Here is a 15,743-nt window from a genome sequence, read left to right as displayed (position 1 = left end):
TCTTATTCCTTATATTTGGCTAGAAAAGAAAACTTTTTCCTAAGCAATACTTTAATAAATAAATAGTCATGTTTTGTATCATATTTACCTGATTGTAAGCAGATAAGATAAATATATGATAATTTATTGGGTCACACTATACTATATCATGATGCGGCTTCATCTGGATTTTTCGAAGAAAGTTTGCTCAAATCGCTGAATGTCGTCTTACATTGTACTAGGTTTTTTTCTCAACTATTGAACTGACAGTTATGTTTGAAATAACTAGTATTATAAAGGGGGAAATCACATTCAGTTTATTGAAAAAAAGTCTTCTTTAATAAAAGTCATATATTTTTTTATTCTACAGCCATTTCCATATTCATTACAGCAAATCTTAATAAAATTACATCCTGCTCTCGATGTCAAAAACGACGAAAAGTTTTGTTCTGATCTTTTCACATTCTATTACCTGTATTGTTAAATTGTCAAATTAGATATCCAAATGACAGTTATTAGAAACCAACGAATGCAACTATTTGTAGTGATATATTATGGACCAGCGCAACGCATTTATGTTTACGCTGATAATTGATACTGTTATTTTCCTTTTAAGTATATTGCTGACGGAGTTCGTTTATGTTTTTGCTAGACGTTCATAGGAGGATCGTGTTATTGTGTATTGGCATCGTGAACGGCTAATCTTCTTTGTTTAATACAGATAGGAATAAATTGAAAACGTTTTAGATTTATTTTTTTAAAAAGACAAATAGTTATATCATTTTTATTAAATTAGCACTTTGGGGCAGGAGGTGGTGGAAGCTGGTTATTGATAGCAAAATGGTAAAGACCTGAAAAATAAATCGTAGTTTTATTAAATTGTAAATATTATAAAGACATAGAAAAAAGATCAATTATTATGCAACCATCCAACATTTTAACATTTTACTGAGTGTATATTTTAGAAGATTTAATAAGTGTTGGATACAAGTCATTAGATCTGTTTACCTCTCCCTATGCAAAAGTATACAAATATTAAACATATTTCTTCCTTTGTACATGAATTTCTTATTCTAAATTAAGAAGAAACTAAAAGCATTACTTTATTTCATACCAAATGCATTACATTAAACAAATAATTTGTTTACGGACAAAGGAAGGAATTTTTTTTTTTTAATTCAATCTACTGTAAAAAAAAATCTTAGTCAATATAATATTCCAGGGCTTGCGTCCATATCAATAATTTCCTGACGGATGTTCAAGTTTATTAACCAAGCTTTCTAATGGTACAGCTATAGCTTTTTGGATCCTCAATGCTCTTCAACTTTGTACTTGTTTGGCTTTATAAAATTTTTGATATGAGCGTCACTGATGAGTCTTATGTAGACGAAACGCGCGTCTGGCGTACTAAATTATAATCCTTACTAAATTATAATCCTGGTACCTTTGATAACTTTTGAAAACAATTAGCACGACAAGATCACGTTTGGAAATATGAACAATTAATTGTATGCAAAATATTTCGATGAAAAAATATTTACATAGCATAACGTTCCTTATTCACCAAGTAACTAAATCTAAGTGCTTTACCTGCGACGGCTGTCTGAAATACACCGTTACTAATAACGGACACCTCATTTTTGATGTAATCATCTCTCTTATCTTCATAATCATCATTGCGCCCAGGACCACCCACTAAAGCACCATTTATTTGATTTGGACTATCCTGTCCTGCATTTGCACAATACCCAGGTGCGCAACTTCTGTAAAAACACATGCTTGAATTGTAACATCATACTATCATGTCAACACTGAATCTTTTATACAATGCACCAGGTATTGATCTAAATAGTCTTCAGGTAACGGTGATGAATTAAAAAAAAACTCATAAAAAGATTTTTTCAAGATAACTATATCTGAATATTGTTTCCGTATCATAAATGACTCCCGTATCTTTTGCATTTTTAAACGATTAGTTAACAATATCAATTGCATCTGTCATATTGACAATCCATTTTACATAAGCATCGTCAGAGTAATAGGCTGTACTAACTTTGATTACCATAGCTATGAGCCCCTACAGATGAGTGGACTATCACGTCGTCAATATGTTATTGTTTACGAATAATGTGTAGTAAACTTAACCACCCTCTTTGTAAAAGAAAAGTTAGGCATCAACAATTACTTACGCTGCTCTGTGATGAGGTTTCTTTGGAAAGTTACTTCCAAAGCCTATAACATAACTGAAATGCTGCCGATTTTCACCTAGCATGTAATCAATATTCCGCAAAGCCAACTTCTTGAATTTATCACCACCAATACCGTCAGCAGCAGCTAACACAGCTATCGTCGATGCACCAGCTACAAAACCACAGTACTAGTAATCGATATGTAGATTGGTATTGTGATGCAGATACATTTTGTTCAAGAATATAACAACACAAAGCAGGATATTAATGGACAATGTGATCGGCACTATTTATCGAATTTATTTCTAGCGGTTTCTGGATATTTAAAGCGGTATTCCTTTTAAACTTCAATGTATATGGTGAATTTGGCACCAGGTTTAATAAGCAACATTATGAACGGTATACTCTCCATAGTCACCACGAATTGAAAGTTAAGTCGATAAGTAGTAAAAACATATAGTAACATGGCAACTAGATCTACCTTGAATCAAAATTCTAAAATGGTATGGTTCTTCTGAAAAAAAAATATTAATACCGATTCAGGCCTTTCTCTTTTTCCAAATGGAAATCCCTTCGAATGTTTGATAACGCCATCGTGACCCTAGATAGTTGAACTTTTAATATACAAAATTGAAAACCTGTCATTTTCACGTCGATTGTGTCGTAACCGATGCAACTTATGACAGTGTTTTGACTTTCATATGCAATCGAGCAGAAATAAGTCACTCTCTCATGGGAATTACGTTTAATACCGGCTTCTGCTGTAGTTTGTATTGCTCAATATTTTTTTTTTCTCTGACTAACCGGATAGTTTAATTAGATATAAGAAGATGTGGTATGAGTGCCAATGAGACAACTCGTCAATCCACGCCACAATTTGTAAAAGTAAACCATTGAAAGTCGGAGTATGGCATTCAACAGAGAGCATTGGCTTGCACCGCAGTCAGAAAAAATGTAGGGTGTAAAACAATTCAAACAAAAAACCACAGTCTCATCTTTATTGAAAAAACGAGAAACGATAAACACTGATGAACAACATCAACAAACAACAACCACTGAACATGAGGTTAATTCTTTTTGTTGTTATTCTTTTTGTTCTCGTGTTGTCTGTCTAACTTTTAGTTGGCTTATGGTTTTTAAATAGCATCCCTATGTAATGCTTTTTTTCGTAAATGTGAAATAACAAATACATACCAGCGTAACCATTTGATCCCCATTTATCTCTCCATGATAATCCACATGGTGTGATCGGAACACTTCCTCCATAATCATAGCTGTTTACAAATTCTTCTACTTTCCCTTTGTATTTTCCTTCGTGAGTCGCCTCCCAAAGTAATAACTGAAAATTCAATAAAGTCAAGGTATTTACTATTATGAAAATTAACCTGCAGAAGACAAATTTGAAAAGAGGTAAAAATATGTCCAATTATTTACTGTACTATCCAATTGATGCTATGTCGGTCTTTTGGCAAATAAACACAGTTGAAAATTCTGGCGGGAGTAAAATGATCAAATGAGCTAAAACATTTCTGTGACATTTGTGTATAACAGATCACACTTCACAGGAATATGCTATCAAATCTAAAATTACTTAACAATACGTACTTTGGAATATTTCCTTAATTGTATCTCTTCTCACTCTTGCTTGACGATAAAAGGAATAACAGTGATCTTTCATATCGCAATTTACCAAAATGAGAGGTTTAGCTAGCTTCAAAACCAGGTTTAATCCAACATTTTCGTCATAAGATAATGCCTGTACCAAACCAGGCAGGATTATAACTGTTGTTAATATTAAAATCATCATAGAAACCAGGATTGAAATTTTGTATTTGCGCCAGACGCGCGTTTTGTTTAGAATAAACTCATCATAGATACCAGGACTAAATTTTATATATACACCAGACGTGCGTTTCGTCTACAAAAGACTCATCAGTGACGCTCGAATCCAAAAAAGGTATAAAAAAAGCCAAATAAAGTACGAAGTTGAAGAGCATTGCGATCCAAAATTCCTAAAAGTGTTGCCAAATACAGCTAAGGTAATCTATGCCTGAGGTAGAAAAGCCTTAGTATTTCAAAAAATTCAAAATTTTGTAAACAGTTAATTTATAAATATAACAATATCAATGATAATTCATGTCAGCACAAAAAGTGCTGACTACTGGGCTTGTGATACCCTAGAAAAGACTTATCAGGGAGGTTCGAACAAAAAAATAAGAAAGAGGCTCTCAAGAGCCTGAATCGCTCACCTGTATTTCAGAGGAGATGATTTTTAAATGTTAGCAAACTTGATGAACAAATTTTGTAAAATTGTTTTTAAAGGGCAATAACTCCTTAAGGGTTCAATTGACAATTTTGGTCATATTAACTTTTTTGTAGATCTTACTTTGCTGAGCATTACTGTTGCTTACAGTTTATATCTTATCTATAATAATATTCAAGATAATAACAAAAAACTGCAAAATTTTTATAAAACTACCAATTCATCTGCGAAATAGACCAAAACATCAAAATTTAACTTTGACCACTGAACCATGAAAATGAAGTCAAGGTCAGATGACACCTGCCAGTTGGACATGTACACCTTACAATCATTCCACACACCAAATATAGAAGACCTATTGCTTATAGTTTCTGTGACATGGACTTAACCCTGTAAACTTAACTTTGTTCACTGATCCATGGAATGAGGTCAAGGTCATGTGAAAACTGACTGACAGACACGAGGACCTTGCAAGGTACGCACATACCAAATATAGTTACTTATTATTACCTATTTATACTTATAATAAGTGAGAAATTAACATTGCAAAATATTTGAACTTTTTTTTCTAGTGGTCACTGAACCATGAAAATGAGGTCAAGGCCAATGGTCATATGACAGTTGGACAGTTCGTAACATAAGGCATCTATATACAAAGTATGAAGTATCCAAGTCGTCTACCTTCTGAAATATTAAGCTTTTAAGTCAAGAGTTAACGCCGCCGCCGGATCACTATCCCTAAGTCTCGGCTTTTTGCGACAAAAGTCGCAGGCGAGACAAAAAAAAAACATTTTTCCCCTTTGTTCTGTTTTACCCCTAGCAGTTGTTTCTTGACGTACAAGGAAATAAAATATAAAATTTATACTAGATACTCTGAAACTCATTCAGCCTAAGTTGGGCTGAAATTGATACAGCAGTTTCAAAGGAAGATTTTCTAAAAGTAAGCCAACATATAGCCGACAATGCTGTTTGATCTTTGTTCATTGATGAAGGCCGTATGGCAACCTATAATTGTTGATTTCTATGTCATTTGGTTTCTTGTGAAAAGTTGTCTCATTACACATACATAAAGGAGTTGTTCTTACAAAAAATATGGACAGATAGACAGAAAAATTCTTATATACCTCCTACACCCAAAAAAAAAATCCTTTGGTTTTATGGGGGTGGGAGGTTTACATTATAAATCATAAATATTGGTCTGGAACAATTTCTTTGTTTTTTTGCAAAATGAAAGGATGAGATATAAGCCCAAAACTGCATTTTACCCCTATGCTCTATTTTTAGCTATGGCAACCATATTTTTTGACAAAACAAAAAATAAAACACAAACTTTATTCTAGACACCTTAATGATAATTCAGCTTAAGTTTGGTGAAAATTGCTTCAGTAGTTTCAGAGGAGAAGATTTTTTAAAGTTAACAAATATGATGAACAAATTGTGTAAAATTGTCATTAAAGGACAATAACTCCTTAAGGGCTCAATTGACAATTTTGATCATATGAACTTATTTGTAGATCTTACTTTGCTGAACATTTTTGCTGTTTACTGTTTCTCATTATCTATAATAATATTTAAGATAATGACCAAAAACTGCAAAATTTCCTTAAAATTACCAATTAAGTGACAGTAACCCAACAATGGGTTGTTTGATTCTTCTGAAAATTTCAGTGATGATAGATCTTGACCTATTGAACATTTTTATCCATGTCAGATTTGCTCTAAATGCTTTAGTTTTTGAGATATAATCCAAAAACTGCATTTTACACCTATGTTCTATTTTTAGCCATGGCGGCCATGTTTTTTGATGAAATGGGAATTAAAACTTTATTCTAGATACTCTAGGAATCAATCAGATGAAGTTTGGTTTGAATTGGTTCAGTAGTTTCAGAGGAGAAGATCTTTGAAATAGTTTACGACGACGACGGACGGACGACCACGACGGACGGACGACCACGACGGACGGACGACCACGACGGACGACGACGGACGACGACGGACGCCAAGTGATGGCAAAAGCTCACATTTCCTTTTAGGAAAGGTGAGCTAAAAACGAAGTTGAAGAGCGTTGAGGACCAACATTTCCTCAAAGTTTGGTACACAGTGGTTTCCCGTTTGTTTGATGTGATTGAGCTTTTGATTTTGCAATTTGATTTGGGACTGTCTATTTTTAATTTTTCTAAAGATTTGGTTTTGTCTTTTTTGTAATACTATTTTTCATAGTACGCTAATCAAGTAGTTATAAGTATTACTTATTTCTTATGAAGAAATAATCTTGCAATCTGATTAGTTATTTACCCAGGTGTAAATAAAACTCGATTCCAGTCTTTCCTTTCGTTAGAAAAACATATACCATCGATAATTGATAAGTCATGATTTTTATCGTAGTGGTCAAGATGTGATGATTACTGTCATTGCAACAAGTCTCTTTTTTGTTATTTTGTAAAATACCTGACAACCAGCATTCTTTGCATCCCAAGAATATGCCCATCCGGCACTGCCTTTGTCATATCCTTTGGCATCGTTCAAATATTGCTGGTCTTTTGTCACTTTATACATTGCACCTGCAGCTTCACACATTTCATCTTCCCATCCAGATGATCTAATCATTGACAAATAAAATAAAATTTTCGACAACAGTTCTTTTACAATTTTAAAACAAACAAACATCAGAAAATATTTTGACATTATTTATAACTATTTTTTATGCTGTTTTCAGTAATCAATATTTGAAAACGTATGTCACCGGTTTAAGACAAAAGTTGAAAAATGTCCAATCGTGAACGCGCATCGGTAGGCGTTTGTATCTTAATGTTTTAAAGTGTGATATAGTCTTACCCATAAAAGTTTTTTGCTTCCGGAACGCTGTTTGAATATATACCAGGATGTGCTTTTGCAAATGCATAAAGAGATTTTGCTGCGGCAAGTAATTTTGCACTGTAAGACGCATCTGAAAAGAAAACGTTCAGATAAACCTTTTAGCATTCCATAGTTGTTTAATAAGAATAGAAGAAATGTGGTGTGATTGTTCAAAAAACCAAAGACCGTATGAAAACATGAAGGTTACTGAGTAAAATCAATATCGTATAGTAAGCTATTCAGGACCCCGGAATGACAAGATATAAATCATTTCAAACGAAAAAGGCAACGACCAGCCCACATTTCGTTTTACGCATGAGTGAAAACGATATTTTCCAATTTACTTTGTTAAACATATTAATGCAATGTTCTTTAAAGAAGGTTAATTGAAAAACAACTATTTCTGCTGATAATAATGTCAAATATTTGTCAATAGTCCTTGAAGAGGTAAGATTATACAGTAGTGAATATGTTAAATACGTTATTATTACCCATTGGCCAACATCGGAGAGATGAACAACCAATTTTAGAAATTTTACAACAGTCATAGAGCATCAAATACAGATCAAGTTCGATTTTGATTTTTTGAAATTTACCGTTCCTGAAATTCTGTTTAAACCTCTTGATTTTTTGTTTTATTTTTGCTGTGTGAATTTGTTTTTACAATTATTACGAGGAATTTCTCCATACGAGGTATCCGTGTAGCATTTAACATTATGCTATCATATTACCTTTATCCTTGTATACAAGAGACCCAACTGCTAATGCAGCGGCGGTGTTGCCTGCTACATCACTGCCTGGAGATCCTGCAGTTACTTTGTAGGCCGGTCGTGACATGTGCATGTCTTCAGGTCGACCCCAATACCCGTGGTCAATCTCACCGTTACCAACCTATATAACGTAATTTCCAGTATCTAAATTCGTGACCGGAATTCGGTATTCATGTACATTTTTCTAGCTATATATATATATATAGTGAGTTCGAAACCAGGCTTATTCTATTTTCGTAATTTCGTTTTTCGGCACCTTACTGTTTGGTTTTATAGAGAATGCCTCTATCATTGATTGTTATTGTGTTTTACCAGTATTTCGATACATTTAACTTAAAATTTCTGTTATCCTTTTTTTAACAATCTGTCAATCGAATTGAAATTTCGCAGATATGGAAAGATTTACAAATGCATCAATATGTATCAATATGTATCAATTCAGTGAAACTTAGTGTGTTTATGTTAAACGATCTGTAATTCAATGGTTCAAATATGCTTTTCTGGAATTAAGGAATTTCCTTTTGAGTTCATTGTCATGGTTGGAAATTCACTCAAACAACTAATTTATAGACAATGTTCATAAAACCAGCAAAATAACTAAAACTGATAATTGTCAATGAGACAACAATTTAAAGATTACAATTTTCGTCGCAAAATAAAGATGTAAACAAACCTGAACCCAATAAACTTGTCTGTCAGGTTGCCAGCATTTAAGAAAATAATCCAGTGGCGTTCTCAACATATCATACATCATATCGAGTTGTCCTGAAGCTTGATATGCGTCTTTGAACTTCTCTAATCCCCATGCCAGAACATGTGTTGCTGTAGCTTGAGGTAGGTTAAATTTTACATGGTCTCCAGCTGCAGGAAAAATATGTGAATTTATTTTACACTTCAGTCAAATTATTCTAGGGGAATATAGCATGGCTAATCGTCCAAGTTGGCTAGTTACTTTTACAGCGGATATTTATGAGCTAGAATCTTTGAATATAAACGAAGATCAGTATGGTAGTTGATGTCAAAACATGACACTCCAGCGTACATAACTGTTATTCTGGCTTCACTGGAGATATTATTCAAATCGGGTTTTTTTTCTATACAATTAGCTTAAAGTGATCATGAACTACGTTTTCAACCGACGTTTACAAATATATATTGGTGTCATATAATAATAATGTCACATAAACGGGGAAAATGATACATCAAACGGGATTTGTAGTAATTGCTAAAAATATAGTACACAAGGTCATATTAAACCGGTAATGTTAACCATATACAACCGATGCCTGCAAGCCATACAGACAAATAAAAGCAACAACGAGCAACGACTCCTGCAAGACATACAGACAAATAGAAGCAACAACCAGCAACATAATTTCCAAAGTTTTGGGTTTAAAATTGATTTACATTTTATAACAAATTGATTAATTGTGATTTTAAGATCACTTGTTGTAATAAAAAGTTCTCATAAAATATTCTGCACAGTCTAGGTAAAACAGGATTTACAAGACATCACATTATTACGAAAGTGGGACACATATGTGCTTGCAGACTCAGAAAGATGGCTTATGTTTTCATTGCTAATGTTTGAATGTAACTTTGTTGTCCAAGAAAAATAAATAATACACAAAAGTCCAAAGCTAATCCCAGGGGTTATCAATCTTCTTAAATCTAAGCAGGATAAAATTGGATTTTCCCCAGTATTTGATCACAAAAAGTAGGCTCATGGATATTTATAGAAAACCATAGTAGATATGTAGGACTTCAATCTAATTTTGTAATTTCGTAATCTATGGCGGATTTTTGGTGTTTCCAAATCTATGGTAAACTTTGTTCAAATGTGAAACTATGCAGTACACATACGACCAATGACTTGTCTAAAACAGGTGGAAATGTAAGACCACGGGGACATGTCTATAAACATATGTGAAAAAACCCATTCCATAACGGTCAACCAAATCGTGATGGCAACTTAAAAATTTCGTAAATGATGAATTTACATACGTTAATAGTTATCAAAAGTTCCATAATTATAATTTAGTACGCTAGACGCGCGTTTCGTCTACATAAGACTCATCAGTGACGCTCATATCAAAATATTTATAAAGCCAAACAAGTAAAAAGTTGAAGAGCATTGAGGATCCTAATACAGACTTTAAGATCAAGTTTAAATGATGTGCCTCGTTCAAATGTTAAACACATACGACCAATGACTTGTCTAAAACAGGAGGAGGGGACATTTTCTAATCTGTGCATGACACGGGTTATGTTCTTCTCATATATGTTATGATGGTATGATACTAAACCCCTAACGGGAAGGATTGTGCCTGATGTTCATATGATGAAATCATAATCTTTCAGTCAGTTTAGTTGAAGTCTGGAGCTGGCATGTCAGTTAACTGCTAGTAGTCTGTTGTTATTTATGTATTATTGTCATTTTGTTTATTTTCTTTGGTTACATCTTCTGACATCAGACTCGGATTTCTCTTGAACTGAATTTTAATGTGCGTATTGTTATGCGTTTACTTTACTACATTGGTTAGAGGTATAGGGGGAGGGTTGAGATCTCACAAACATGTTTAACCCCGCCGCATTTTTGCGCCTGTCCCAAGTCAGGAGCCTCTGGCCTTTGTTAGTCTTGTATTATTTTAATTTTAGTTTCTTGTGTACAATTTGGAAATTAGTATGGTGTTCATTATCACTGGACTAGTATATATTTGTTTAGGGGCCAGCTGAAGGACGCCTCCGGGTGCGGAAATTTCTCGCTACATTGAAGACCTGTTGGTGACCCTCTGCTGTTGTTTTTTATTTGGGCGGGTTGTTGTCTCTTTGACACATTCCCCATTTCCATTCTCAATTTTATGGTACCTGTTTAACCCCTCTATTAAACCAACTGTAAGTCCATCAAACAAGAAGGTTGCTTTTTTTATAAAAAAGTAAAAATAAAAATAAAAAAGTTTGAATTTTCACATGATATTTATTTAATCGTTAATTCGTCTTTTTCATTTACTGACGATTTTAATCAAATTGGTATCCGGTAATTTTATCTTTCACTGTATAAAATTTGCCAGCCGTAGACAATAAATTATCAACCATAATTCCTTTGCTAAAAAATATTGAAAACACCGGTGCCCATCTTCAGCGCCGGCGTCGACTGGTACAGCACATTGTGTCCTTCTTCTGGATAATAGGGCACATCTTCCATCACACCATCCGCAAATTGTTGTAGAAGGAAATACTTTAATCTGGAATGGTGTTCAAATCTATGGGTTCCACCATCGTTATCGGAAGCGACAATGTAATACGTAGTTACTCATTTGTGACGTTCTATGTTACTCCTTTTCCCAGAAATTACGCAATTTCAAGATCTGCCAAAAATGTGTAGAAAACAAAAAATTCCCACAGATTTCATTTGTAACGTATATAACGTCATATTTGCCATAGATTAGAAATCGTCCATAGATTTTGAAACCGCCATAGATTTGAGTTCTTCAGATATCTTAGTTTTAATACCGATTGTGTGTAACATTTTCCGTGTGCTATACGAAACATGTTTCTTCAATATGAAATGTATAACACTACAATACTCGTCGTGCTTGTGATAACATTTAACCATTTGTGAGGAGTAATTAATCTACCATGACTATCTTACTGAATGGGAGTAATTATAGACTGCACACACAATGCAGTATTGTCACGTAGTATACGATACAAACATTACAGTCGACATGTGTTTACATGATATTTGAATACATAATATTCCCTATTGTTCTTATACAGTGTAACCTGCCTTATCGAACATCCTGCTTTAACCGACACATGCTCATGGTCCAAAAATATGCATATCATTGCAGAAAAACCATGAGTATTCCGACACCCTGCTCAATCCGACATTTTTTTTTCTGGTCCCCTAGTTGGATTAGACAAGTTACACTGTAATATCAGTTATGAAACCTACCGTCATACCATCCTCCAGAGAGATCATGACCGTCTCCATTATCATTTACTGCTGAGTCACTACGCCATGGAATTGGATTATTGCTTGGTAATCGTCCAGATCTTTGGGCGTCGAAGAATAAAATTGACAGCTTCAAGGCCTTGGCATAATCAAACTTCGTGCTAGGATGAGAGTTAAGGTTAGAAGAACCTCCTGAAAATAAAAGCAGTTCAGTGTTTGAGATTGAAATCAATAACTTGGCATGTGGGATATGGTTTATCTCCTCATTGCAAAAAAGTGTGGTAAATCATTCTATGAATAATCCATTTGATTGACTATCAGAAATCCCCTTTTTTAAGAAAAAATACCACATTGAAGATAATTTCTGCAGGAAGTTGATGAGTGATGTAAAGTTTAAGGTAATAGTTAATGTGCATTCAAATAAAAGTAAATTGTTTGATAAAGGCAACAAGAGTACTGGTGTTCAAAAGTCATAAATCATAATTGGCAATTCAATTTAGTGTTACAGAAATTTTTACACTTGACCGTTCAACGATTACCTGTCTGGGGAGCAGATGTTGCTGGAGCCTGTGTAGCAGGCGCCTTTGTAGCTGACCCACCACCTCCTGAGGGTGCTGATGTTTGAGATGATCCTCCGCCACTACTTAATGTAGCTGTAGGAGCCGTATCCCCTGACATGTGACCATTAAAATCAATTTGCAGTTCACTTCCTCCATGTATATCCCGATCGTAATCTTTGTTTGTTAAGGTATATTCCGTCTTATCAGAACTTACAGCTGAAACTTTAGCTGTCCAAACCTAAATAACAAAGATAAAGGAAGATAGTGTTGTATGCGTATATATACTTGTGTATATCTGATTATAAGAAATGTAGAACCCAATCTAGCTTGTTTGTATTAATTTACGGGACTGTATACTATGATTATTGTGTTTTGGCGGCACACAATTGTATCGTCTGCATTGACGTGTGGTTTTTAATGGTTTCAACTATGAGTCATCTCAGCCCGCTTCCAAGAAATAGAGATTGAAGCACACGTTACTAGCAAGTTCATAGTTGTACAATTACGATCAAAAGCAGTTGCATGACTATTTTTAAGTTTTCGTTATATGTTAATCTATAAGTTAAAGAATATGTCGTAGTTGGTCAAAAGTATGATGTTTCTCTACGCTGCTGTTTTTATCTATTTTCGCCAGAAACATCATTGATTTTAGAATATGAACTTTAATTTTGCAGGTATTTGAAGAGTGAATTACCATTTTACTTGGAAATGGACAAGGTATGCTTTAATTTTCAATCTGATTTTTTTTCGTACAACAAAAAGTATACTCCTCTAACCCTTGTAGTGTTCAATGGTCTTTACTTTAATTTATCATGTTGATATACATCTAAAATGATCTAGAATAGCTTATCACGTTTTAATTTTACACGTATTAAATAACTGTTTATAGATTCAATATCCAGAATAGCTCAAATGAAAAGAAACAAGTATTATAAGAAGGAATATCTTTAATGAATCTGTCCGTTTTCATACAAACAAATATATTGTATTTATATGTTCAGTAAAATTTCACTTATGAATCTACCTGTTGACCGGCATGCCTCGGAAGTATTTATAGGTTTACTGACACACATGTAATATATCTTCTGGTTCTCTGACATACTTCTAAAATATCTATCGGTTTACTGACATATAAACCTCGTATGTAGATACCACATTAATGATATACATTTGATATTTATGTAAACACGTTTACTGACATACCTCTAATGAGTCAATCGGTTTACTGAATTTGACATGAACTTCCCATCCATGTAAATCCTGACTTGGAGATAGCGTTACATGTCCATGGAAACCACCAGACCAGGCCTGTGAGATGTAAACACCCTGTGATTCGGCGCTCGTCGATGTCAGTGATGCCAGTAACAACCAGCTGATGAATTCCTGCATGTTGCCACCAACTTGGGAAATCCTAAATGAGATCCTAAAACAATCATTTTTATCTATATGTTGTCGAACGCTATGTATAGTTCTGACGATAGTTATAGCAAAATTACACTATATTTGGGAAATCAATTTGATAGTATCAGAACCTATTCATGTGTTTTGACATTGAGAGAACTGGAGGTTCTCATGTTCATTGGTATGTAATACGGTTTTTATGTTGTCTCTGTCTGTTTGTAAACGGTTGGTCGGAATCTTTTTTAAAAATCCGACCAACCTTTTCACTAGAGACGATTTACTAATCTCCACCAGTTTCTAACAGGATTTGTAAGTTTTTCATTAGAATAACACGGTGTTTTTATTAGAGGAGCAGTAACTACTGATGGGGGTCTCCTCTAGTTTGTTATCGGTTCATCGGAATTAATCAAGAATAACAGGAGAGTTCCTCTAGCAGAGCAGGAACTACTGACTCAGTTCTCCACATGGTTAGTTTGTTTGATGGATGTTAATAATTAGTTAGCGACTATGGTGTAATCAGCCTCTAAATTTCTTCTTCTTAAGCAGAGCAAATGTGCAGTATTAAATGTCATTAAAATATACAACCGTAGTTTGTAATAAGAAATTATTTGTAATATAGAATATTGTGCTGAACATTTTAATGTCTATGTTTCTAAAGATGTTTAAATACTATGAATATTTATTTTTAACATTTGTTTTAACTTTTATTCATTCGTCTTTTCCTTCCAGTTATTATATATAGTACCTAACATTATTCAGGTAGTATGCATAATTCCTAATTTAGCTTTAGCTGTTAAAATTGATATGCCGTGTAATCGAATTAAGACATGCGCGTTACATTGACCTGTGCATGAACTGTCGCAAGTCTTGCCTTCCTCTGATAACGCGATTTAACGGTCAAGCCCTTTAAATCGAAATATAGTACCTAACATTATTCAGGTAGTATGCATAATTCCTAATTATAAAACTTATCGTGATCTATCGTATGTTATGATGTAATTCAGAAATTATTGCGTGCTTTTATTATCTAGACTTATATGAAAAGCTGTATACAGATATTATGCGTCAGATTTCAAAATGCGAGTTTTTATTATTGTGATACTCAACTTGCCGCATTATTCGCAATGATAAAAACCTCGAAATTATCTCTGAATTTATAGAATGTAATGTGACAACAGCCTTAACAATATCTTCTCTATGTTTACTAAGATCTACTGATAATAAAATATGCACATAACTTTCGATTTCAATTTTTCAATAAAATTAAGACGATTATGACCTTACCTTTTGATCTGTGGAACAACAATGCTGCACCGTTCTAGTATTTGTTCTATATACAGGATCTTATCAGTACTACAATGTGTCTACTTTACGACCTTTATTTTTGACTACTGTATTCAACATTGATTTTGAACTACCAAAACTTGAGTGCATCAACTGCTTATTAGCCAGTGCTCAGTGATGGAAACTGCCGGTCCTTGAGGGTATAGTACGCCTACTATCAACCTATATTCAGTGATGTGAATTTCCAGTCCTTGAACGTACCATGCACTTTATAGTCAGTGTTATTTTCATAGTTTCAGTAATAACTATTCTCCGTCAATCTATAGTTTATGATTTATAGAAAAATAACATAAATAATACATCCCTCTTGAATATAATTGCGTTTTATGCATTCCCATCAGGAACCCCTTTGTTTTAATCTCGACTCGGAGTACGAGTTATACAATGTATTATTGTTTAGCTTTCACAACTTTTAATATGAAG

General features: G+C 33.8%; 1 protein-coding gene across 2 annotated transcripts; it reads right to left on the bottom strand.

The window, feature by feature from the left end:
* Positions 1-715: 715 nt before the first annotated feature.
* On the bottom strand, positions 716-15,338 carry LOC139515886 (uncharacterized). 2 transcript variants are annotated; one of them, XM_071305631.1, is made up of 12 exons: positions 15,261-15,338; positions 13,779-13,998; positions 12,555-12,813; positions 12,016-12,207; positions 8,731-8,918; positions 8,019-8,178; positions 7,267-7,378; positions 6,880-7,030; positions 3,363-3,507; positions 2,169-2,340; positions 1,570-1,742; positions 716-830 (listed from the first exon to the last, which is right to left on the bottom strand). In XM_071305631.1, exons 2-12 carry the CDS (start codon positions 13,962-13,964, stop codon positions 772-774), a joined length of 1,797 nt encoding a protein of 598 aa, XP_071161732.1. In that variant the 5' UTR covers positions 13,965-13,998; positions 15,261-15,338; the 3' UTR covers positions 716-771. The 2 variants fall into 2 exon arrangements, with proteins under 2 accessions (XP_071161732.1, XP_071161731.1); XM_071305630.1 differs by having other exon boundaries at positions 13,779-13,986; positions 15,261-15,331.
* Positions 15,339-15,743: the final 405 nt, after the last annotated feature.

The sequence above is a fragment of the Mytilus edulis genome, chromosome 3, assembly GCF_963676685.1.
Source record: "Mytilus edulis chromosome 3, xbMytEdul2.2, whole genome shotgun sequence".
NCBI lineage: Eukaryota > Metazoa > Mollusca > Bivalvia > Mytilida > Mytilidae > Mytilus > Mytilus edulis.
Note: the sequence above shows the minus strand (reverse complement) of the source record. Positions and strands in the feature narration are given on the sequence as shown.

Coding starts and splice junctions, on each gene's coding strand:
- LOC139515886 (XM_071305631.1), bottom strand. CDS start 13,964: ATGCAGGAATTCATCAGCTGGTTGTTACTGGCATCACTGACATCGACG. Junction 8,179..8,730: donor GACAAGTTTATTGGGTTCAG/GTTTGTTTACAT, acceptor TACGTTATATAG/GTTGGTAACGGTGAGATTGA. Junction 2,341..3,362: donor GGGATCAAATGGTTACGCTG/GTATGTATTTGT, acceptor GTGGTTTTGTAG/CTGGTGCATCGACGATAGCT.